This window comes from Seriola dumerili, unplaced genomic scaffold, assembly GCF_002260705.1.
Source record: "Seriola dumerili isolate Sdu_G_001 unplaced genomic scaffold, Sdu_1.0 BDQW01000877.1, whole genome shotgun sequence".
Taxonomy (NCBI): Eukaryota; Metazoa; Chordata; class Actinopteri; order Carangiformes; family Carangidae; genus Seriola; species Seriola dumerili.
The window spans coordinates 1,107,920-1,131,419 of record NW_019175132.1 but is presented as its reverse complement, the minus strand read 5'-3'; the positions used below and the strand labels follow the sequence as shown (position 1 = coordinate 1,131,419).

Sequence of the window (23,500 nt, the reverse complement as noted above, 5' to 3'; positions counted from 1 at the left end):
CTTACACAGTATCATAAAAAGGTTCACTTTGAAGCTGATGGTGCAAAATTTTGACACAGCATAGGAAAGGTTTATTTTCAAATCTTATGCTTTTCCCCATAACTATTTATTCCTTTGATTTTAGTTAACCATCTGACTACTTTCTTTGCATTTGTCTAGGGCTGCAACTAATAATTATTTTCATTATTGATTCATCTGCCATATATTTCCCCAATAAACTGATTAATCAGTTTGTCTATAAAAAGTCAGAAAATATTGAAAAATTCCCTTTGTAATTCTCCTGAGAACAAGATGAATTCTTTTATTTCCTTGTTTTATCTGACCATCAGTCTATGCAGCATAATGATATTTATAATGATAATGATAATAATAATAATAATAATAATAATAATAATAATAATAATAATAATAATAATAATAAGATAATAAGAATAACTTCTTTGCAAAGCTTGTCAAAGAAAATCAGCTAATCTGCACATTCAAGAAGCTGAAACAGGAGAAGGAATTGGCTTTTTTTTTTTATTAAAAGCGACTTGCACTATTATTAAATAGTTCTGTTTTCTGCTGTTGTCAACAGGATTTAATAATCCTGTGGTACCAATTTGCTAAAAGATACGGAGTACTTTTTTTAGAAGGCTGGACTGTTTACTGATTTAGACATTGTCATTACATTTACATGTATTCATTTTGCAGATGCTTTTGTTCAAAGCGACAAATGAGGTGCAATCATCTTTTTTTTTTGTATCAAATATGCACTGTTCAAAATCTACTCATGCAGACACTAATAAAAGCTGGTAGCCTGACCTTCCAATGATCATTTATTTTAAATTTTTTATATGGAGCCTCCAATTGTTTGACTGAGAGCAGGAGAGTAGGAACAGGAAGTGACACCCTAAGCTACTACTGTTGCAGGCAGTGGTGTACTTCCGCTTTGTGCTGGCAGTTGGATCTGATCAGGTGGAGCCAGTGTAAGAGGGGAGAGAGATAGAGATAGAGAGAGAGAGAGAGAGAGCGAGCAACAGATGGCCAGGGGATTACTGCCACAATCTCTAAGCACTCTCTCAGTCTCACTCTGCCTCTTTCTCTCATAATTCCACTACTCTGCTGCTCGCTACACTCAACCACTCTGCTTGCATTGCTACAATCTTTAGTCCTGCACGGCCTCTATTTCTGTTCCTTTGTTAAAATTACTTTTTTTCTAATTCCTCGTCACCTACCCATTCTCCTGCAGAGCACAACGTCCACCGAGCAGACTCAAAAACAAATGGTGTCAATGCAGTTGTTTCTGCTCCATCACCGTTTTCAATTGAGTAAAAGTAAAATAAATTTGACCGTGTGTCAACAGAGGAGTCTGCATACAAAGGACGCGATGATGCACGAAACAAGCTCAACATCCTGTGTGGTCACTGTTCAGTTGGCAATAAAAAAAAAAAACGAGGTACCAATGAAGGAAGCATGGAACCACTTCACCAGGAGCCAAGTAGCTTCTAAGTGACAATTAGTGCTACAACAATCCGTTGATTAATTGGTTGATCAACTGAAAGTTAATCCAAAACAAAAAGTGACAAAATGACAAAAAGTTCTCATTTCTGTTTCTCAGGTATTTGTTGCTTTACTACTGATATTAAAGTGCCAGCCTAACACATTAGTCACATATATGTAATGTAACACAAATCTAACTATTTACAAAATGTAATGTCCCACATCCATCAACACCCTCCAGCACAGTTTGGTTATTCTCTGCCTCTTCATATTCCAACAACAGCCTCCAGGACACTGGTCAGTCTGAGCAGATTAAAGTCTATCAGCTTCCCTCCATCAAAGCACTGTACACTGGCTGATGGACAGCAAAGGAAATACCGCCATCAACCCTGTCCGCAACCACTTCCCTCATAAAGTTGCTCAGAGACCACATGAGTCTCTTAAGACCAAGACCAACAGTTCCAACAAAAGCTTCCTTCCGATAGCTGTGTATTAGCTCTTACTTCGCCTTCCAGCCTCTTTCTGGAAAACCAAAGAAACCAAAGACGATCCCGTCACTACAGAGATCACGTGTCTGGAACAGTATCTTTACGCTTCCAGTACTTTCAGTATCATTGGGTCCATGTGAGCCATGTGTCCACTTAGCCCTGTTCTGATACACCGCAGGAGTCCCCCACCCCACCCACTCACCCAAATGTCCACTTGTAAGGGCAACCACTTAGCTGTTGTGTAAAGACATCGCCATGGAGATGGAGCTTCTCGACTGGCAATCAATAAGCAACATTGCCAAGCTGTGCTATCAGGGGATGAGTCACAACATCCGCTAATCACGTAACCCCCGCCCAAGCATCCTTTCTCCTTTCATCTATGAGCTGCATAACTCCTACACGTTTTCATTTGCCATAACTCTGATCAATAGATTGACAATGTGTGAGCTCTACAGTGAAAGGCCCCATTTTGTACAATAACTATTAACATCCAGAGCCACTGGGCTGAACTTTGTGAATTAAGTGGTACAAAAATGACTCGCCTCTTTGTGACCTTTTCCCTACGAGGTGCTTTTTTTCTCTTTCCCAGCTTGGTGTATTGATGTCCGGATCACTTCTGAGGCTCATTGTTTCCAGGTTTTACACAAAAATGCCTAGATTTATTTTTATTTTAGAAGGAGCAGGCAGTTTTAAACTGGTTTCCTTACATTTCATGGATCCAAAAGATGTTGTGCTTCCTGCTGCCAAGAGGACGCTGACCACCACAGTTTCTTTTTGTGATATGTGTGATGATGACGTGATGAAGACTGACGTGACGTAATGACGTGATGATCTGACTTTGCCCATATTTAACAGTGTGTCAAAAGTGATTTTTGTGCCACATGTGGTTGGGTCAGTCTTCATTTAACTTTCATATCTAAACCAAGGTTTCCCATAATGTTTTATAGTGGAGGCACCACGCCTATCTTAAAATAAAGATATTAATGATTTAAAAATATTTTTACAAAATATAATATTAGACGTGCAAAGTTTCACGAGCCGTGACAATCTGCAAGTCAGACAGCAGGAAGAAGTTGGTTTGATAATCACCAGTTTTACAAGCATTTATTCTAACTACTGTAATCTTTATGTGTTGTGATGGCACAATTTTTTTTTTAAAAAATGGTACAGATTAGCATTTTGCCACTTGTTACCTGTAAACACAACTTGAAAGCTGCAACGATATGCCAATTAAAAAATGAGTCTAATCAACTGTTTTTGATAATAGATTCACTGTTTTAAATTATTTTTATGAAAAAAATTGTAGCTTGTAGCTTTTTTACTTTGAATATTTTTCATGGTATCTTCATCTTCAATGATTGTAAACTGAAAATCTTTGGGCTTTGGAAAGTCTGTCAGACAAAACAAGATCATCTTTAATTTTTCATAATTTTTTTTTTTTTTTCTTCTGACATTTAAGCTACTTGGCCACCAATTAAATGACTCACTGAAGTAGCCAGAAAGCTTGCAATGCAAACTTACTACAAGCAGCATAAGGGCGGGTTATCAATGATTTTAGCAGCAGGTTTTGGGGGATTACGCACCCACTGCCAAAAAGATTTGCTGCACAAAACAACCAGCGCATTCAGAAATCAGAAACACAGGCGGAAGGAATATATAGACACAGACACACAACCCAGAAGCACTATGACTGAGCAAAATACCTCTAGGATAGGCTAATATGACTACCAAAGATGAGGGTTGTGACAGTCACTCCTCAACAGAGACTTTGATAACATTTGGAAAGGTATTAAAGAGACTTAAGATCATGACAGAAGGCGTTTGCTTGATTGTGTAATCAGGTCCTAGTGGAAGGATCTGAAGGATATTTGAACAGAAGTTGGTGGATCTGAGATGACACAGGATGCCTGAAATCCCGACTGTCTTTACCATCAAAGAATTTACTTAAATTAAAAAAAAAAAAGGCGGGAGGGGGGGGGGGGCAGAGAACTCTCAGTACTTTGGTCATACATCCCAGGCTTTAAAGACCTAATAAAAATGTCTAAAAAAATACATCTTGGTGCTTTAGACATTCAAATAATTAGACACAACAATCACGCCGCATGATGGGTGATGGGATGGAAAACAACTAGAGAGGGGAAAACACTTTACTCTCCGTTTTAAGACAACAAAAAAAGTTGTAAACCCTACTGTAGCTTTAGTTGCAGTTTCAACTTGAAGTCCACTCTGAGCCCAAAAGCAAACAAAAGTTTAAAGCTCACTTTTTGACCCAAATGCTCGATGATATTTCACGCATCATATCTGTAAAGGACAACATCAATTTGGCACAGAGCCACCGAGGAGTCGTATGGTAATCAAACTACTACTGGAAAGGGGACTATAGATTAGAGATGGGACTTAAAGGTATAAAGACAGTTATTATGTTATTTATAGCACTGGACTTTCTTTGATAAATGAGCACACAACTTATTCATTTGAAATAACGCCTGAAATGTTCTTTCTTTGATTCAGTATTTTAATGTTGAATTTTTATGATCATGTCCTGTCTACATTTATCAGGGAGAGCACAACTGGATGGATATATGTTGCCAATGCTTCACTTAACCACATAAAGTAGCCTAATAATCAATTTTTTCCCCAATTTTCAGTAACAGATACCAAAAACTTTTACTCGATCATCATCTTGTGCCTTAAAAAGTCTTTTATTGTAAACAAGCCTTAGTTGATGCCCTGTTTAAAATCTTTATATGAAGCACTGTTTAAAAAGAAAGTATGTGATTAAAAGCTTTGGTTTGAGCTTGAAGCATGTTTCTCTCTCTCTCTCTCTCTCTCTCTCTCTCTCTCTTTTCCCTCCTGGCAGCACAGGACCAAATTGCTGGACATTGGTCTTGTTGTCACAGAATTGGGTATTGCATAATGTGCTTTGCCTCTGTGAAGGATGCTGTAGCAGAGAAGGATTCTCTAACATTGTGTATGTGTGTGTGTGTGTGTGTGTGTGTGTGTGTGTGTGTGTGTGTGTGTGTGTGTGTCTGCATGCGTGCATGTGTGTTAAACCAATCTGATGTTGATTTGCTTGAGTATAATTTTAGGTTTTTAAACGTGTCTGTCACTGTAACGTTGGTAAAGCGCTCCTAAAAGATTTACATTTAATTTAATTTACCTTTATTATTGAGGATAGAAAAGTTACCCGTCTACAAAACAAACATTTTATTCGATTGTGGATCCCTGTATAATAAAAAAGTCTACCTATACACCACCAATGTTGGACAGATATCAGTGAGGGGATAGCAAAAGCTGAAAAAGACAGTTATTTTGTCATCCACTGAATTTAACAGCAAGGATCCCAGAGACCCATATGCCATGCCCCTGCACCAATTTGAGCTCTGTACCAGGGTACTGACATTACTCACAAATCTAATAACCCTTCATTTTATATATATTATTAATCAGTTTGTCAGTTGTCTTCCAATTTAGGCCTGTAATGGGAACTGGGATCATCCTGAAGTGACTTTAGATTATGCCCACAGCTAGTATTTGTTCATATTTCTTGTAATATCTCAAAGTCAATATAAACCAGCAAATGGTGGCTCTGTGAAGCTAAAACAGCTGGTCTGATGCGGGTGCATTGCTCCAATAAAATAGCTCCAACATGCCATATCCTAGTTAGGAACACAACTTCAAGTCTGTCTCTTGTTTTTCATTATCCTCCTTTTGAAGAGGCTGGGTTTTTTAACGTAAAATCACGTCAGGACAAATGCACAAGCTACTTTTCTATCATTGTGACTGCCTGAGGAGGGAGGGGGTGCATATTGCTAGAAAACTTGTTCTGTAAGATTTCATTGACATTATCAGATTGAATCCAACAAACTGAGATTTGACCTGTTAAACTAACGTTTAATGTCGTTTCACATCGTGTAAAGAAATAAAAAAAACAGACTAAAACTTACCTCTGACACACAGTAACGACATGGCAAAGCGCTTCCAGCGAAAATCCAATACTTTCACACAGTTTGTAAAGCAGGCTCTCAGCGGAGATTTACTCCGTCCGGTTACATTATAACGTCCGTTAAATTACTTTAATCAATCGCTGATAAACTCTTCGTCGATGTTTACAGGTGGTTTTCTGATGCCGGACATGGGCAGAGAGCGGCAGCCCCCCGCCGCGGCCACGCCATTATTGTAACTCTCATCACAGGCTTTCAGACTGACCGACAACCTGAGGGCAGTGACAGAGGGGAAAGGCAGAGGCGAGGCACCTGTCACTGTCGTTTGATCTGTCCAATCAAAACGCGGTGCTGCGCTAAAGGGAGGAGTTACTGAAAGTAAACCGGCCAATCGCTGAGAGGGACAGGTTGGCGGATGAAACAGGTGACGCAGACAGATCCAAAGCGGACTTAAACACCTAGAACTTTTTGTAAGAGCGAGACTTGGAGTTGTTTTTTCATTTTTTCATTACTTTTTGTTAGGATAACTGTCCTTTTTACTCTTTTTTTCTCTTGTGGCTTTATAATTGGTCTCCTTTATTCAAACGTAAACATATGTTTTTTTTCCAGACAAAATGTAGGCCTATTTCTAGAAGTATGTGAATGGTGACTAATTTACAATTTTATGGTTTTTGATTATCCATAGTGTATCTGCAACATACTACATCACTGATTTCTTAGTTTCTCAATTATTATTATTTATCAGCTAATAATTATTTTAATTTGTTTATAGTTATTTTAATTAAGCTGACACATAAGTGTCCGTTGAACAGCTATGACATAAACCAAGGGCCCCTAAATAACAGTAAGGTTAGAGTTATTTACATGCGAGTTTGATCTTTTCTGAAGGTATACAGGTGCAGGAGAGCTAAAACAAAACCAACATCACCACCTGGTGTATTTAGTGAGTCATTACATTGGCTCCATTTATTTAATGGTTAAGATAAAAACTTGAATAACAACGGGTATTTCAGAGCTATATAGAAGGTCCACATAATTATTAGCCTTTATCCTGTTTGTTGGTTTTGTTTGCATCAAAGTTTGTATTTGTGAGGTCTGTAGGTGGCTATCTCTAGTAGGAATTCTGCAAAAAAATATTATTAATTTGTGCAGATGTAAAATCCAAGCAAAAGGGCCATTCCATTTTCTTGAAAAAAGAGTAAAAAGTTCTATTAAATTGATGGGACCTTAGAAAAACTTGAAAATTTCATAATTTTATTTTTGCGATTTGTTGTATGTGTATTCTAAGCCTCACCAATCACTTATTTTTCGCTGAATTACGGAACATCAAGAAATCATAAGCCTTTACAACATGTTTTCGTGTAAATAGTTAATGATTGTTTTCGAGTAATCAAATTGATGAAATAAAATAATTTTTTACCCAAAAGAAGAACCGTTAATTTTTCACAATTTCACAATTAATATCTCTACTAGTTTTAAGTTTCTTGCAACCAAATTTTCATCTCTTCAGTGAATGTATATTTTTAAAAATGTTATATTACTATTTTTTCTAAAATAATAGTAATAATAATAAATAAATAAATATTTTTTGTAATTTTCACTGGCTGTAATATTACATTCAGAGTTTTCATTTCATATTTGTACTATGTTGACCTCAAGGTTTTCTGTCTCTGACACTTACTGAGCTTGTTTTTCATCGGGTTCAGGAAATTTGATACTGCTTGTAATGGCTTGTACTACTACTAGTGGTACTACTGCTGGAACTACAACTACTGAGGACACACCACATGTTTTGGCGTGGATTATATTATGATCTTGGTATGAAATATAAGCATCCTGGTTATTTGTACATGATTCCTACATAGTAGCAGTATAGCAGCAGTAGATATGATTGAGCCAGCGGAACGATAGTCGTTCGGTTCTTGTTGCTCGCACTGGCGGAGTTTTTCAGCGTTGCACCAGTGATGTAACTTTCATTTCCTGATCGGCAAGGGTCACTCACATGAGTGTAGAGTTTTGCACAGTGTCCAGTTTAAGAAGCTGAATCTTATTTTTACTATCACTTTACTGTATTTGAATGATGTTAAGAACGCTGTGTCGGGCCGGCGGGGCGCTTTTGCAGGTAAATTAAAATGTTATTATGTTATCTCCGGCTCTTTAGCTAGTTAGTTAGTGTCATTCAGCGTGCAGCAGTGTGTTAATAATCCACGAAATGTCACTCTTCATCCTGGAAGGAGTATCACGTATGAAGTTAACAAGAGAGAAACCTTTTTAGCTGACTTCTGACTGACATGTTAACTATTTGTTCTGGCAAGAAAATTAGACTATGTTTAAACTTTACAGTGTTAACGTCTACATATTACACACAATTGGATGCAGTTGCGAGCAAATCAGCTAAACCGAAAGTAAGAAACGGTACAGTACTTCAGGCATAGGTTTTGAGATATTCATGTTTTACTCATCTTAGATTTTTTTTTTTTTTAACTTATTTCAAAGATTGAGTTAGATATTTGTCAAGCTGAAATGCCAAATATCTGCTGTGTTCAACTTCCCCAGTGTGAGAATATGCTGGTTTTTGACACTGTGAATTGAATATCTTTGGATTTTCAGGCTGTAGGTAGGAGAAATTTTGCTCTGGGAAATTGTTAGTGGCATTTTGTACTGTTTCTTGACTCTTCATAAACTACTGAATGAGGAATCATTGAAAAATTAATCAACGATAAAAAATAATAGTTAGTTGCAACCTGATCTTCTTAAATTATGTACAAGGGACATTATCATTTGCAGTCAGGACTTGGGTGTGAAAACCATGTTTTAACAATAGATTCATTTATTACTGTAGAATTTATTCATCAAGCTGACTTTCTGCAAATCTGATGGCATTTATTGTTGTAATTCTGTGTCTCTGTAGCAAACCCAGCGGACTGCGCCGAGGTTGTGGGTAACACCAGCACAGCAGCGATGGGCGTCCAGCTTGCCCATGAACACTGTGATCCTGTTTGTGCCCCAACAGGAAGCCTGGGTGGTTGAGAGGATGGGTCGCTTCCACCGGATCTTAGAGCCGGTATCATCCATTATTCTCAATACCTACCAAACTCCATATACAAGTTAATTAGAAGGCATTCTTGCAAAAATAAGATATTCTCAGTTGTCTGTTTATTAGACACACCTAGCTAAAATGAATGTAGTCCAATACAACAACCCTGTAATAAATTTGCCTTCATGAAGATTATAATGTTCAATTTTTTACTGTTTTTCAGTTGTGTACTGTTTTAGAGAGGTATAGATTCAAGGATATGTTTTGTGGTGCTGCTGAACTGTATTGCATTATATGGAGAGATGATTCTGTTCTTTTGCCTTCCCTCATTAATATAAATTTGGTGGACAAAAATAATAGAAACACCTGCTGATGGAATATTGACTTATTTAAATCACAATATTACGAATTTTAGGCTGAATTTTACTTTGTTTTTCATCAACAACAAAAACCCCTTCAGCATCATGACCAAAACTCCGATATTGCAAAGTACAAAAACTCATATATTTTCTGTTTGACTTCTTCTAGGGTTTAAATTTCCTCATACCCTTACTTGACCGAATTCGCTATGTGCAAAGTCTCAAAGAGATAGTGATTGATGTCCCGGAGCAGTCTGCTGTATCTCTAGGTAAGTAACACGATGCTTCTGTCACGGGAGGATGAGAGTGATGGCAATTTCTCTTTGGGGATCATCCATCATTTTCTTGAGGAATATGCAGTTTAGCCTGAGGGACAAAATTTAATAAAAGTGTGAATTTCCTTATTTTTACAGATAATGTAACACTACAGATTGATGGAGTGCTTTACTTAAGGATCCTAGACCCTTTTAAGGTATGCTTGAAAAATGAGAACTGCTATACTCTGATAATATTGATATAAATGTTTTTTTTTTTTTTTTTAATCTCTCAGTCACTTGTGTTTGTTCCCAGGCCAGTTACGGTGTTGAGGATCCAGAATATGCTGTCACACAATTGGCACAGACCACCATGCGTTCTGAATTGGGCAAACTCACACTGGACAAAGTGTTCAGGGTAACAACAAACTACTGCTGCATCTCACATTGGCAGTGTTACTGTATTCTTAAAATAAAATGTGTGGTGGGGATTTTTGCATTTAATTTCATTATGTTTTTTTTTTTTCTTTTAAGGAGAGGGAGTCCCTAAATTCCAACATCGTCCACTCCATCAACCAAGCTTCAGATGAGTGGGGAATTCGTTGCCTCCGTTATGAAATCAAAGATATACATGTTCCACCTCGTGTCAAAGAATCCATGCAGATGCAGGTGAGGGTAATATGTTGACTCTGAAAGAACAGGTCTTTATTCTGTTTGGATTTCATTTGCAAGCCACTCTGAAATTCAGCACAATGCTGGTGAATGCTAGAGAGACCCATTAATCACAGAAAAAGTTTTAACACACACATTATATTCACTCTGTGTAGGTGGAGGCTGAGCGTAAAAAGAGAGCCACGGTGCTGGAGTCTGAGGGGACGAGGGAAGCGGCCATTAATGTCGCTGAGGGCCGTAAACAAGCTCAGATCCTGGCCTCAGAGGGAGAAAAAGCAGAGCAGATCAATCAAGCGGCTGGTAGGTGCCTTTAGTTACACAATATAGTTTTTTTTTTTTTTTTTAATCTGTGGTTTGTTTGCAGTTACTGTGCTTAGAGGGATGGCTCTTTTCTCTCATATTTGTTGCTCTAACTGAGGTTTTAAGTTGAGGTTGTTGGGCTGAAAATACTCTAATTACTGACACAATGCAGATGATTACATGGGTTATATGTCGCCAATTAAATACTTGGTTCGTTCCAGGTGAGGCCCAAGCTATCTGGGCCAAAGCTGAGGCAAAAGCAAAGGCCATCCGTCTGCTGTCAGAGGCTCTGACTGAGCAGGTGAACAGTAATTTTTGTTTTTCTAATGGGATAACCTTGCTCACAGTCTTATTTTGGTTAATTTTGATGATGTTTTTTGTGCGTTGAGCAGAATGGAAATGCAGCGGCCTCGCTAAGTGTGGCCGAGCAGTATGTGTCTGCTTTCTCGAACCTAGCCAAAGAGTCCAACACCATCCTTCTGCCCTCTAATACTGGTGACATCAGCGGAATGGTCACACAGGTATCTATACATGCATTATTATTTTTTTTTATCTTTAATAGAATTGTCCTGAAAGATATACAGTATGTTAACAGCATCTAGATGAATTATCTTTGTTGCTTTTGTTGTCGTCAGTTGTAACGTTAATGACTGTCGCCATTTTCCTGCTTCTCAGGCCATGACCATTTACAGCACGTTGGCAAAGACGAGCCCAGCAGTAGCCAAGACAGAAGCGGTGGAGGAGAAGAGTGAAGAGCTTCAGAACCAATCGGAATCAATTCAGTAGCAGTCAGAGTCAAAATGAACTCAAAGCAGTAAATGACACAGAACCAGAGGAGGCAGTTTATGTGTCAGTCGGCGGGGGCTCCAAGGCATTGCTGCGTGACTGAAGGTTCACAAAACCACATGTTTTTAAGTAAAAGGATTTGTAATCTTCACTGTTCAGTTATTGTCAGATTGGGAAATAAACACCAGCCTCCAGCCAAATATACTCATAGCAGTGAATTTAAAGGTTTTGAATAGAACCGCACTACTACATTCAATAATTTGATAATTTGACATTTGATAAAACATTCAATCATGTTTAATGTTTTCTCCTCTTTGCAACCTGTGCTCCTGGGCTGGCCCAAATATCTTTTTTCAGGTTCTGTGGGTTCATTAGTATTAATGCGGTAAACACAGTCAGCTCAGGTGAACCATCTGCTTTCAGTGTGGCTAGTTTACAGAAATCAGTGCCAGTGATCAGTGAGTTCTTCAGCTGTTTTCTGCATCTTTGGGACCAGCACCTTTTGAGTTGCTACATTCGATGGCTGGCTGGATGTCTCAGAATGGTAGGAAGTCTAGTTAAAGCGTAGTTAATTCACAATTTGGCCTGTGTTTGATTAAAACATCTCCCTGAAAAAGCTAAACCAATAGTTGCTTGAGAAATAGTCTTGAGAATGTGTAAAATGATTCAGAAATAATTCCCTCTTGATAATTAGTTAGTATACAAAGTCAGCCCTAGGAACAATTGTTCCTGTTTATAGCTATATTCACCTCTTATGTCTTATGGGTATATTTATTAAATTTCAAGGTTCTCTGCAAAGCTAACAAGTTTGTCATTTCATAGGTTTCTTTCATACTTACAACAGGTTTATGGAACATAATGCAAAATGAAATTGGCACATCTGAGTATGTGTCATTTGAGACTCTCACAAAGTGATAAAACTTCATTAGAAGGTTTAAGATGTGGTGGAAAGGGATGTTGTGAAGCACTTGTTTAAAAAAATATACAGTGATGTTACAAGACAATGGTGTGAAACGACTCATGAGAAACTACTGGACTTCTTTAAATGTAATGTGTGGAAAATGTTATGCAGAAAAAACTCCCAGCATAATAAAATAAAGTTGTTAAGTTGGTTAACTAGGTGGGTGTTTCATTAAATATATTGTATTTTTTATTATGTATTTACCACTTAAAATCACAGTGGTAATCCAGGTGTGGTACAAATATCCCAGTGTACGTTAAATGGGGCATGATGGAGAGAAACAAAATGCCAGATTTCATACTATCATTTGACAAGAGTACACTAAATGTAGCTTAAAATGATTAAAGAACCTATAACCATAATGGACATGGGACAGACTTCACATAGAATCTACTTACTGTTTGCTTATTTAACAAAAAATCTTTAGATTTTTTTGAATGAGTTTTTGTGTTCTTGAAATACTGACAGAGTGACACATCTTTGCTTCCTCCCTCCCTTTGCAATGTTTTTGAGCCCTCTACTTTGCCTTACAGACATAAATATCTGAGGTGTGTAGTTTCATTTGCATTGGACTTTATTGCTTCGTAATTATCACAAATACTGAAGGTTTTTCAGTAACATTGGCAAAACTTCATTCATTTACATTACTGATTTAAATATCAGAAGTATAAAAACGTATATTCATGCAAACTATTTAACCACGGATAAAACGTTCAATTCTTGCCCACCCGTTCTTCCTTTAATTTCTTAATTTTTAAGGATTTATAGACCTCATATGTGATTTGGTTTAGCCAAAGAAGAAAAAATACTATTTCTGCGATTATATTGTTATTGATGTTTATATTTTTCTATCCAACGACTGAGAACAATTTGTGCCTGAATACCGAGTTCAGGGAAGCAAGTTCTAAAAATATTGCCGTGTTACGAAGAAAACCGTCCGCCGTGAATTTCCGCCGGGTTCCATGCCCACTCAAGTTCCTAGCCGTCACCAGCCATCTAATCTCATTGTACCGGAGTCCCAATGAAGGTGAGGGTGGTGTCACGTCGTTCTCTGTTTACCTGACATACCTGTGCCCCTGTGTTGTTAACACACACACACATTCACGTCCACCCTGCGGCCGAGAGAGGACGAAAACCACACTGTACAAGGTCAGTGACAAGAACGAGGCGACCTAGCCGCGGCTAACAGCGTTAACTTAGTAACGTTAACCGTGCCCTCATCTTAACGTTAGCTAGTTAATATTACCTGTCACGTCTGAACACCGCGTGCCGTGTTTACTGGTTTAGGTGAAACTTGAGGTCTCTGTGAAGTTACACGTTGCCAGCATTAGCATCTTGTGTAGCAGGTGACACTAACAGACCCACTGTTCCCTTGACTTTTTTACCTTGGTGTGGAACAAGTGTGCCTGAATTTCACCTGTGCTGCTGTGTGTTTAGGATGAAGGGGCTCCCAGTGCTGTCCCTGCTCCTCTGCATATGCGCCATGTACTTTGTGGGCATTTACCTGTTCGTGGGTGGGTTCCTGCTGGTGAGGCTGGAGGTGAACAGGACCAGCACCTGCGGAGACGTACTGCAGCCCGGAGAGGAGCCAGTGGACTTCTGCCGCGTCCAGCCTCGTTTCCGCAGGGCTGTCCTCCTCATCATTGACGCCCTGAAGATCGACTTCGCCCGTTTTGACCCCAACAACACGACGCCCCGACCATACGAGAATAAGCTGCCTGTGCTGGAGGAGACAGCCTCATCCAGGCCTTCTCACAGCCGCCTGTACCCCTTCCGTGCTGACCCGCCTACAACCACCATGCAGAGAATCAAGGGCTTCACCACTGGCTCCTTGCCCACGTTTGTGGATGTAGGTAATAACTTTGCGTCCAGCGCCATCTTGGAGGACAATCTCATCCACCAGTTTGTTCAAGTAGGTGAGTAATTACACAGGTGTATACGTATAAAACGGTATAAGACAGTCATGCATGACAGATCATATTATTTGCAGAACTGAGGAGGAAAGTGGGTTTTCAAAGAGCTTTATTGACAGCTAAGGTGAAACAGTGTCTATCAGTTCTCAGTGTGTGTTGAAAACTGCTGCTGTACTGTGTCTTTCAAGCATTTCAACCGTCTAGCTACAAAACAATGAATGACTTTGGGACAAGTGTTGCCAGAACAGCTGTTGTATAAACTCTTTTGGGTTCTGGGTGAGTTACCAGAGCACAGAGCAATCCAGGGCTCAGGAAAAGAGTAAAAGGGGAATAATAAACCACTGTTGCACTCACAAGAGAATCTGTTATGACAGCGGTGCTAGTATATTGGTAATATATCACAAAAGTCTGATATATCACAATACTGACCAAATCAAACTGAAAATAAGACATAGAACTTTAAAATAGAAGAGTTTAGATTTTTTCTAGTCTAGAAATCTAGAAATACTGGAGGTGTCATCTCACATTTTATGTGAAATATGCATGTAGTGAGTCTTATGGCCACACAGATGTGTTTTTTTAAATTGCATTTGTCACATGCTTTGCCAAGTTTTATAACTTAAGTGAAAATGTCATGGAAAAACCTAATGGCACTGTCTGATTTTGTTCATTTTAAATGTGTGTATCCCAACACAGGCAAGCGAGTGGTGTTTATGGGCGATGACACTTGGGAGAATCTTTTTCCTAAGAAGTTCTACCGCTCTCTGCCCTTCCCTTCTTTCAATGTCAAGGATCTGCATACAGTGGACAATGGGATCCTCCAGCACCTCTACACCACCAGTATGTATTATTTAATATGCTTTTATGGAACTATAAGAACATACATTTTACACCTGCCCGGAGAGCTATGCAATACCATAAGCACCTGGCATGTTAATGATATGTAAAGTACAGTTACACAATTTGGTGCCCTTTTGTTTTCATTGTTATTTTATTGTAATCAACTAAATTATTGCTGAGATGTAAAAAAAAAAAAAAAAAAAAAATGTTGCACATTGTCACACCCCAGTGGTAATGTCAAAAAACTGTCAGACAACAATTTTGGCAGCCCTGAGGCAAACAGTCTTAGGACTAGAGGCATTTCTTATTTATGGAAGACTGTGGCCAAGCCTGTATTGTGTTTGCACTTCATGTCTCTCCATCTGTCCCTTTGTGTTGGTTCTGACAGTGATGGGTGGTGATTGGGATGTCCTGGTGGCTCATTTCCTTGGAGTGGATCACTGTGGCCACAGGTTTGGTCCCGACCACCCGGCCATGGCTGACAAGCTCACCCAGATGGATGGGGTCATCAGGTGAGACAACAGTACAGCTGCTACCAGCTTGTTTGACAGTATCCTCCAGCTGCTGTCATTATCGTGTGCTGTGAGTGTTCCTGTAGTTCTACAGATAATCAGGTCACTTATAGTGACACTGATATTGTAAAATGTTGACCCAGACAGTCATGGACAGTATGGAAATAGGACTTATTATGAATGACATGAAAATAATGTCAATTCAAAGATGTAAGGAAAGGTTTTTAATATGTTAATCTTAGCTGGGATGTTTTTGAATTTAGCACTGCTGGTGAAAACAAACTATATAAAATTAAAATCAGCTGGTTTGAATTTGAGAATTCATAAATTTTTATAGAAAAAAATGGTAGGAAGTGAGATGACTGTCTTTGAATATTTCCTGAAACCATATTCATCCTTTTCCTCCAGGTCTGTGATTGACCGTCTGCAGAACGACACCCTCTTGGTGGTGATGGGAGATCATGGGATGACGGACACTGGAGATCATGGTGGAGAAAGTCAGAAGGAGACTGATGCTGCCATCTTCCTCTATAGTCCCGCCCCTCTGTTTCCCGGACCCCCATCACAGGTCAGTAAACTAGCCAACTTTTTCACAGTCAGTTTTAACTTGATCAATATAGTCATACAAAAGAATGACATTCAAAATGATTTTGTGATCATATACTCATAGCCAACCAGTCAGTCTTAAGAAAAGCCTTTGTGCATTTTAAACAAGTTTGTTGAAGTGTAGAGGCTCAGGGAAGAGTTCATTCATTATTTTAATGTGTAATGTGTATTTTAATATGTAAGGAATAGTTCAGATGAATCATTAATTGTTACTCAGCCCACACATTTAAGAGTGCTTTCCATAATGTTCTTTATACAGTATTTGCCCATGTTGTTTATATCTAATTAAAAGATATTAAGATGATAAACATTAAAAAGAAACATGGTGTAAAATGTAATTTCACATACAATGTACACACAATAAAATCATAGATCTCTTAAAAAAAAAAAAAAAAATACAAATAAGCCTGTTCTAGCCCATTCCTAATGTTAATGAAATAATTTACTGTTATTACTACTATTATAAATATGTATACAATTCAGGAATACATCGTTTCTCAAGGTTGAGAATTGAATAAATAATAAAAAGCAGAATGATAATGAAAAAAAAAATCAAAGTAGGCTGAATTGAAATGTCTTGGTTAGACTAAATTTGGTTGGTTGTCCCACTGACCTCAGATTTCTCTCTGTCTCTGTTAAAAAGCACATTCCAGTAACCAGTTAACTAAAAGTAAATGCAGAGCAGAGTGAGAGATAAGCACAAAGTGATGAAAGTTCACAGAAAAGACTCATTATATTCCATATATGCTCAGTCACAACTGGCAGCGAGAAACTTGACTCTTGAACCCTCTCACAGAACAAGAACATGCTGTCGAACAACGGCGGCATATCAGCTCAGTCCACAAATGAGCAAATAAAGAAGCAGAACAACATGAAAGATCCCGTAACTATTTGCCCTTATCTGTTTGTGTGTTTGCTTGCCTTTATTTTATCAGCAAATACACATTTACGTCATGTTTGTCTCTCCAAATCACCAAAGCGTTTGCTGTCTCACAAACATGGAGCATCACACCATTCCTTGCATGAATATTTCTGTTCATGCTCGGCTGTGCAGTTCCCTGAATCCGTTAAATTGATGCTGGCAGGTGGTCTCTGCCATTTCAGGGATAAAGACGGATCTCACACTAGACAAAGTAAACTTCAGCACTGATTTCCATAATTGCAGTGCAATTGGAGCGTTACATAATACATTGTAGAAAATTGCGCGTTACATGAGCACACAGAAAATACCACTGCTAATAATGAAAGGGGACATTATTGGGCATGACGTCCTATGAGACGCTGAGACACTCACTTACCAATCAGCTTTTCTTTTTACAAGGAGGGAGTAAATCCACCAATCTTACTGATGAATGTCACTGCAGAGGTAATTGACCACTTGAGTTAATTAAGACATTTATTCATAATCTGCTTGCAGTTAAGGGAGTACACCAACTTTGGGGAAATGAGCCATTTGTTGCTCTAAAAATATGTTGATGCTTGTTTCTGTGAATAGTAATTATAGAATAAAGACTAACCTTGACCTGTTGATTTTTATTTTCTGAAAACAAAATTTCAGTTATCTTCCTTTGCTGTTGAAAGTGAATTCTGTTTTGTGATTATTTTATGCATATTTTACTGGTGCTCTAACTAGGTCTGGTAACAAGCAGGACTACAAGAACTTTGCTAAAAGAATTTAGTGTAAAAATGCCAACGTTTTAATATTAATCTGCAACTGTCTGATCAAAGAATAAGGAAACAAAGTCACAAATCTGACCAAACATTTAATTCCATATTTTTGGACTTGACAGTTTCTTTGATACCAAACCTTATTCTAAACAAGCATGGCAAATTGAAATACTTACTAATTACATTTAACTGATCTCCTAGCCTCCTTTTCTTAGTTTATGTTAATGTGCCTCTCTAAAGGTTTACCACACACTGGGTAGAGCTGTCTACCAGAGACAGGGTTTTTTTTGTGCAAATCTTCTCATTGCATATCAGACATCTCAGAGCATCAGAGCAGCTCCTTTTAAGTCACACATGAAAAATTGTGCAAATTTCTCATTACACTGCAGCCTTTTGAAACACAGATAAATGCAGTAGTACACTGACATGGCAGGCTTTTATTTTCTCATGTTTGTAGAGTGAACAGGATGTGGTGCCCCAGACTGACCTGGTGCCCACCCTGGCTCTGCTGCTGGGAGTTCCCATCCCGTACAGCAGCGTCGGGCAGGTTCTCTTGCCTTTATTCCCTCCCCATGGGCAGACGGAAGGTGCAGTTGGAGGTCTCAGCCAGCTGGAGGCACTGTGGATCAATGCAAAACAGGTAGTCTGCTCAGTTAGGAGTGTTTCCATACAGAAAAAAAAAACTTCAGACTTCACATATCCTGCAGCATGTTCTGTAATTGTGGGTTTTAGGTGTTTTTGATTTCACCTCATGTCACCGTTGTGTTTCTGAAGGTAAACCGTTTCCTGGAGACTTACTCTGGCATGGCCAAAGACATCCCACCAGAGAGCCTCTCTCAGCTGAAGGATGAATTCACCCGTCTCTCCTATGAGTACCTTACCACAATTAGAGAGGGTCGGTCACCCTCCCCAGAGCTGGCTGCCTCACTGCAGGCCTACCTCACCTCTGTCAGAGACACCTGCCGAGCTACCTGGGCTCGATTCAACCCTTTCAAGATGGCAGCAGGTTTAGCCATCCTGGCGTTTGCCTGCTTGATGTGTTTCATCCTGTCTGAGCTGTCCGTTGTGCTGATCAGGGAGAATGGTCCTGGACTGAAGGCTCCGGTTGCCGTGGCACTAACAGCGGGGGGTTGCACGGTTGCGGGTCAGTTGCTCACGCAGGGCTACATCGAGGTAGCTTGGTGCCTGGCAGCTGCTGCCCTCAGCTCTGAACTTCTCTTGCTCTGGACAGCTTGTCGATCTAGACCCACTGCAGTGGCGAAGAATGGATCTAAAGCTCCAAAGTGTTCGCGCTGGCTGACCCCACGTCATCTCTTCATTCCCCCTCTTGTGGTTCCACTTCTCCGTTGTGCCTCCCTGCTCTCAGATAGCTACGTGATTGCTGAAGGCCGGGTAGTGACCTTTCTCATGTTCTCTCTGGCTCTCTATATTCCTATCCATCTCAACTGGGATGGCCTACTTCTACCCCCCAGCCATGACCCTCTGAAGTCAGCTGGGCTTCTGCCTTCCCCAGCCCTGTCTCCATCGACTGTGAGGAAAGAAAGCAGCACCCTGCTGACCTGTGTAGGACTCCTTGTTGGCAGCCTCTACCTCTCCCTGTCCTTTCACGGCTGTCGGGAAGAGCAGGGCTCCTGTCAGCCATCGCCGTTCCTTTCTCCTCTCTCCCGGTTGCAGGACAGCCAACTGAAGAACATCCACTACATCCTCTCTATCTTCTCCCTGGGCTTGTGGACATATCTACTGAGACGTTGCCTCCGTCACTATGGTAACCTCAACTCCTCAGGTGGGACAGTGTTCACAGCCCGCTGGATCTTACCACTGCTGTCTGTCTGCCTGGGGCTCCACTGGGCTGTTAGTGCCACTCCGGAGGACAGCTTCAGGAATCTGGCCGAGCTGATCAGCCTGGCCCAGCTGGCCCTCCCCAGGGCCGCCTTCTGTCTCTTGGGGCTGGGGCTGTTTCTGATCTGGCTAGACCCTCTCACTGTGTTTGTGAAGACCAGGGCTGCAGCTACAGCCAGAGGTTCTTCCCTACCCCCGCCCCGCTACCGAGCCAGCACCGGCATCAGCCCCCAAGCCGAACTGCACCACCTCATCCCCCAGATCTACCAGCGCATGCGTCGTTCCCTGGACGACGGAGAGCTGAGCAGGGGCAGCGAGGTGGACAGCGGGCCTGCAGTGGAGGCCTACGGGCTTGGAACTGTATACTCTGCCCCGTTGCTGCTGTTCTGCGGCCTGCTGGGAATTGGTTTGCTGCTGCTGCACCCAGAGGGCATGTCTCTGTCTTTCCTTCTGCTGCTGCTAGAAATGGGAGCCCTGTTACACATTCAGGCCTCCTCCACTACCCTCAGTGGCCTACATGGGACATATACTGGTAAGATATTCAAAATCACACATCTTTTGTTTTGCGCATCCTTTGCCTCTTTTTCAGTCACAACAGTTATTAGTATTGACATGCTCCTTGTTCTTTAACCCATTACTCATTGTTTCCTCAGGTGGCTTTAATGTGCCCTGGACTCCAATAGTGATGTGGTCCCTGGCTGCCACCCAGTTCTTCCATGCCACAGGTCACCTTCCCACCTTCCCCTCCATCCAGTGGGGCGCTGCCTTTGTGGGATTCCCTGATGGACACACAGGCACCATACTGCCCGCCTCACTGGTTACCCTCAACACATTTGCTTCACACATCCTGTTTGCAGGTAGTTTACCAGACAAATGACAAAAAAAAGCTGCTAGTGAGTTTAATACAATTCATCAATCATGATCTTTTATTAAGTGGATGATGGAAATAGGAAAAGATGGTTGCATCTGCAAAAGTAAAAGGATTCTGCTGGGACATAAGACAAAGTGCAATACAACACAGAACTAGAATACAAATGTTTAAAACTAACTTTAAATTTAATTAAAAAACAAATAAAAACATGATGTTCTTAAAGTGTATTGCGCTCAGTTCTGGCAACAGTTTCAACACAATTTTCAGTTCTTAAAGTAAAATTTGTCCCCAAGAAAGTAATGTAGCTGTGTGCTTTGACTTTTAATCCATTCAAAGTACCAAAGTTAAAATGCCTTTATTATTGTGGCTACTTATTAAAAATAAAACCAATGCATACTTGTTATTTATTGAAAAAAAAAAATGATAATAATAGCCTGTCAGTATAAATTTAACTGATTTACAGATAAAAATTTCACTTTCAACTTCATGTTATAGAACATTTAAATTTCTTTTTGGTGTAGTTGAAATCATAAAAAATGTCATCGTGGGTTAACATTTTGTCTCAATACGAGTGTCGTAATATGTCCCTCTGTGTCCATGTCTGATTGTCGTCAGTGGGTTGTCCCTTGCTACTGTTCTGGCCCCTGGTGTGCGAGGTACGTGGCAGCAGAGGAGGAAGAGCTTGTGGGGAAGAAGGCGAGGACGCTGTGATGGAGATGAGACTGAGAGAAAACCCCCAGCAGTTCAGTTCTGCTCTCCTACAACTCTCAACACGCTACCTCTTTATTCACGGAGCACAGGTGCGACCATAGACCAAGAGATGTCTCAGGCTGTGTAATTAAACACATTGTAGTGGCACAATTATCATCTGTTATTGTTTGTTTGGTCATCAAATTAAAATGTCTAGTTCAAATTATCAATCTATGAGTTGGGACAAAGTCACATTTTTCTGTGATGTTCAATTTTTATTGTATTGTATTGGTTTTTTTTTTTTTTTATGTCTTTGGCTCAGTTCCACTCTTTCAATGTGTATCACATCACATCACATCACATCACAGCACTCAGTTCTTCTGCTCTATCACAGGTCTTTGCTTCAGTCTGTGCAGCTGCTATCCTCAGGAGACACCTAATGGTGTGGAAGGTTTTCGCACCCAAGTAAGTGCCTGAATGGATTTTCCATCTCACACAAACTCACTGAGGATATGAACGCAGTATAACTCACAGTTCAGTGAATTTACATTGGTGAATACAGGACTTTTACAATGTGGAATATACATCCGGAATTCTTATCTTTTTTTAAACGTTATTGTGCTTGTTTTTTTCCAGTTGCGTGAATACTGATATAGATTATTTCCAAACAATTTTAATTCTGAAAAATATTTGCTGCTAGTATTGTGTCACTTTTTTTTGAAATATACAGATTTCAAAGGGTTTTTTTCTCCTTCCAGGTTAATGTTTGAGGCCTCAGGGTTCCTGGTGAGCAGCGTGTCTCTGCTGATCGGGGTCACATTAGTGTTGAGAGTAGACGTAGCCGTGGGCCGCTGGTTTAAGAGAATCATCCCTGATGCATCCAGGTAGCGACGGCACTGGTGCTGCTGCTGCTGCTTTATCACAGACGCCCACCTGAGCTCACCGTGCCACAGAGAAAAACGGACATGGTGGTCACTGTAAAGTTTTTATATGGAAACATTGCCATTGGTGTCTAACATAAGGATCCCCACAAACATGTCATGTGAGGTCGCCTCTTACTGTAACTCTCTTGAGGGCTATGTTACTGACACTGAGGCCTGCCTCGTTTTCAGCCAGAAGGACTTTAGGACATCAAATGTTGGACTGAACGAACTCTGAGCATCTGGACACTTTTTTTTTCTTCCATTTTTTTTTTTTGATAGTGTTTTTGGATAAAGGTTGTAAAGCACCGCACAAATATGAAGGGGGTTAAAGGCCTTTGAGGTCCAGAGTTGTATGTGATTAGGGAGAAAATAGTAGTTACTGAATGTTTCTCCTAAACTCCTGTTTTCTAACTTGATGGATGAAACCTTCCAAGCTCAACAAGCCACACAGTCTTGCAAGTGGTTCATAGTGAAGCAGTTAAAAAGCTTCACTAAATACATACAGTTTACACAAGCTACAGGCCTGTCACAGCTGGCTAATAACCTCAGTATTGAAACAAAATTGGCCTTTTAGTATCTGGGGTTTTTTTTCCCCCACCTCATAACTGAGACTGATGTTACACTTATGTGCAACAGAGTGGCCAAACTGACGGTTGAATGTGATATAAAAAGCAGCTATGGAAGGAAGGCTTTGACAATTAAATTAAGCTGACTGTTTTCCCACAGTGACATAGAACTAATGAGCAGGTGAAGGTTCAGCGTCTCACTGCAGAAACTGAACCCAACGTCTGGAGCTACTTTATTATCATTTCGTAAAAGCAGGTCAACTCCATTTGACGAGATCCATCCAAGTGCATTACAGCATGTCATTTAAGTGTCTGCTGGAGGACGTTTTCCTTTTTTTTTTATGTTTTGTATTTTCAAGATGTTGAAATACCCAGTGCATCTGATTACTGCCAATTCATACTTTATTACTGTGCTGTTTTTTTTTTTTTTTTTTTTTTTTTTACAGTTTCTGGTACTTAATCTCTCATGGTCTTTTATTTTTTCTGATTCCTAACTCTAATGTCTATTTATAATTAAGATTTTTTAAATCACTGATTTTTCATTTTCTAATCTCAAATGAAACTATTGTCTTAATTGGGCCTCATTCACCTTGTCCCTGGAATAGGTGCCTAGCTTTAAGAAATGCCTTTTTTCGTGTATGATGTCATTAATTTAGCAGGGCCATTAAATCCAGGACCTCCAGAAACACTGTCAGTGAATTTATTTCTACAGGACATCTGAGTCAGTCTCCGGTGTAAGATCTGTTACTGTTCTGCAGCTGTAGTCAGCAGCTAAAGCTCATTAGCTAA

At 39.9% G+C, this 23,500-nt stretch overlaps 3 protein-coding genes across 6 annotated transcripts in view; 2 read left to right on the top strand and 1 right to left on the bottom strand.

Moving 5' to 3' along the window:
* Positions 1-6,123, bottom strand: part of unc13b (unc-13 homolog B) — a 69,309-nt gene extending 63,186 nt beyond the window's left edge. Inside the window, exon 1 of the mRNA XM_022766633.1 lies at positions 5,918-6,123. Coding sequence (XP_022622354.1) covers positions 5,918-5,939 — 22 coding nt within the window. The 5' untranslated portion in view covers positions 5,940-6,123. The remainder of the gene's footprint in view (positions 1-5,917) is intronic.
* Positions 6,124-7,907: 1,784 nt separating this feature from the next.
* On the top strand, positions 7,908-12,438 carry stoml2 (stomatin like 2). The gene is made up of 10 exons (XM_022766615.1): positions 7,908-8,036; positions 8,826-8,978; positions 9,480-9,579; positions 9,724-9,782; positions 9,881-9,982; positions 10,099-10,233; positions 10,392-10,536; positions 10,758-10,837; positions 10,929-11,057; positions 11,212-12,438. The coding sequence occupies exons 1-10, from the start codon at positions 7,992-7,994 to the stop codon at positions 11,320-11,322; spliced, it is 1,059 nt and encodes a 352-aa protein (XP_022622336.1). The 5' UTR covers positions 7,908-7,991; the 3' UTR covers positions 11,323-12,438.
* Positions 12,439-13,235: 797 nt separating this feature from the next.
* pigo (phosphatidylinositol glycan anchor biosynthesis class O) lies at positions 13,236-23,147 on the top strand. 4 transcript variants are annotated; one of them, XM_022766612.1, is made up of 12 exons: positions 13,236-13,310; positions 13,721-14,199; positions 14,893-15,036; positions 15,425-15,548; positions 15,957-16,116; positions 16,951-17,037; positions 18,280-18,462; positions 18,597-20,193; positions 20,315-20,518; positions 21,148-21,332; positions 21,617-21,687; positions 21,981-23,147. In XM_022766612.1, the coding sequence occupies exons 2-12, from the start codon at positions 13,722-13,724 to the stop codon at positions 22,108-22,110; spliced, it is 3,363 nt and encodes a 1,120-aa protein (XP_022622333.1). In that variant the 5' UTR covers positions 13,236-13,310; position 13,721; the 3' UTR covers positions 22,111-23,147. The 4 variants fall into 4 exon arrangements, with proteins under 4 accessions (XP_022622333.1, XP_022622332.1, XP_022622334.1 ...); XM_022766611.1 differs by having other exon boundaries at positions 13,279-13,432; XM_022766613.1 differs by lacking the exon at positions 16,951-17,037 and having other exon boundaries at positions 13,279-13,432.
* Positions 23,148-23,500: the final 353 nt, after the last annotated feature.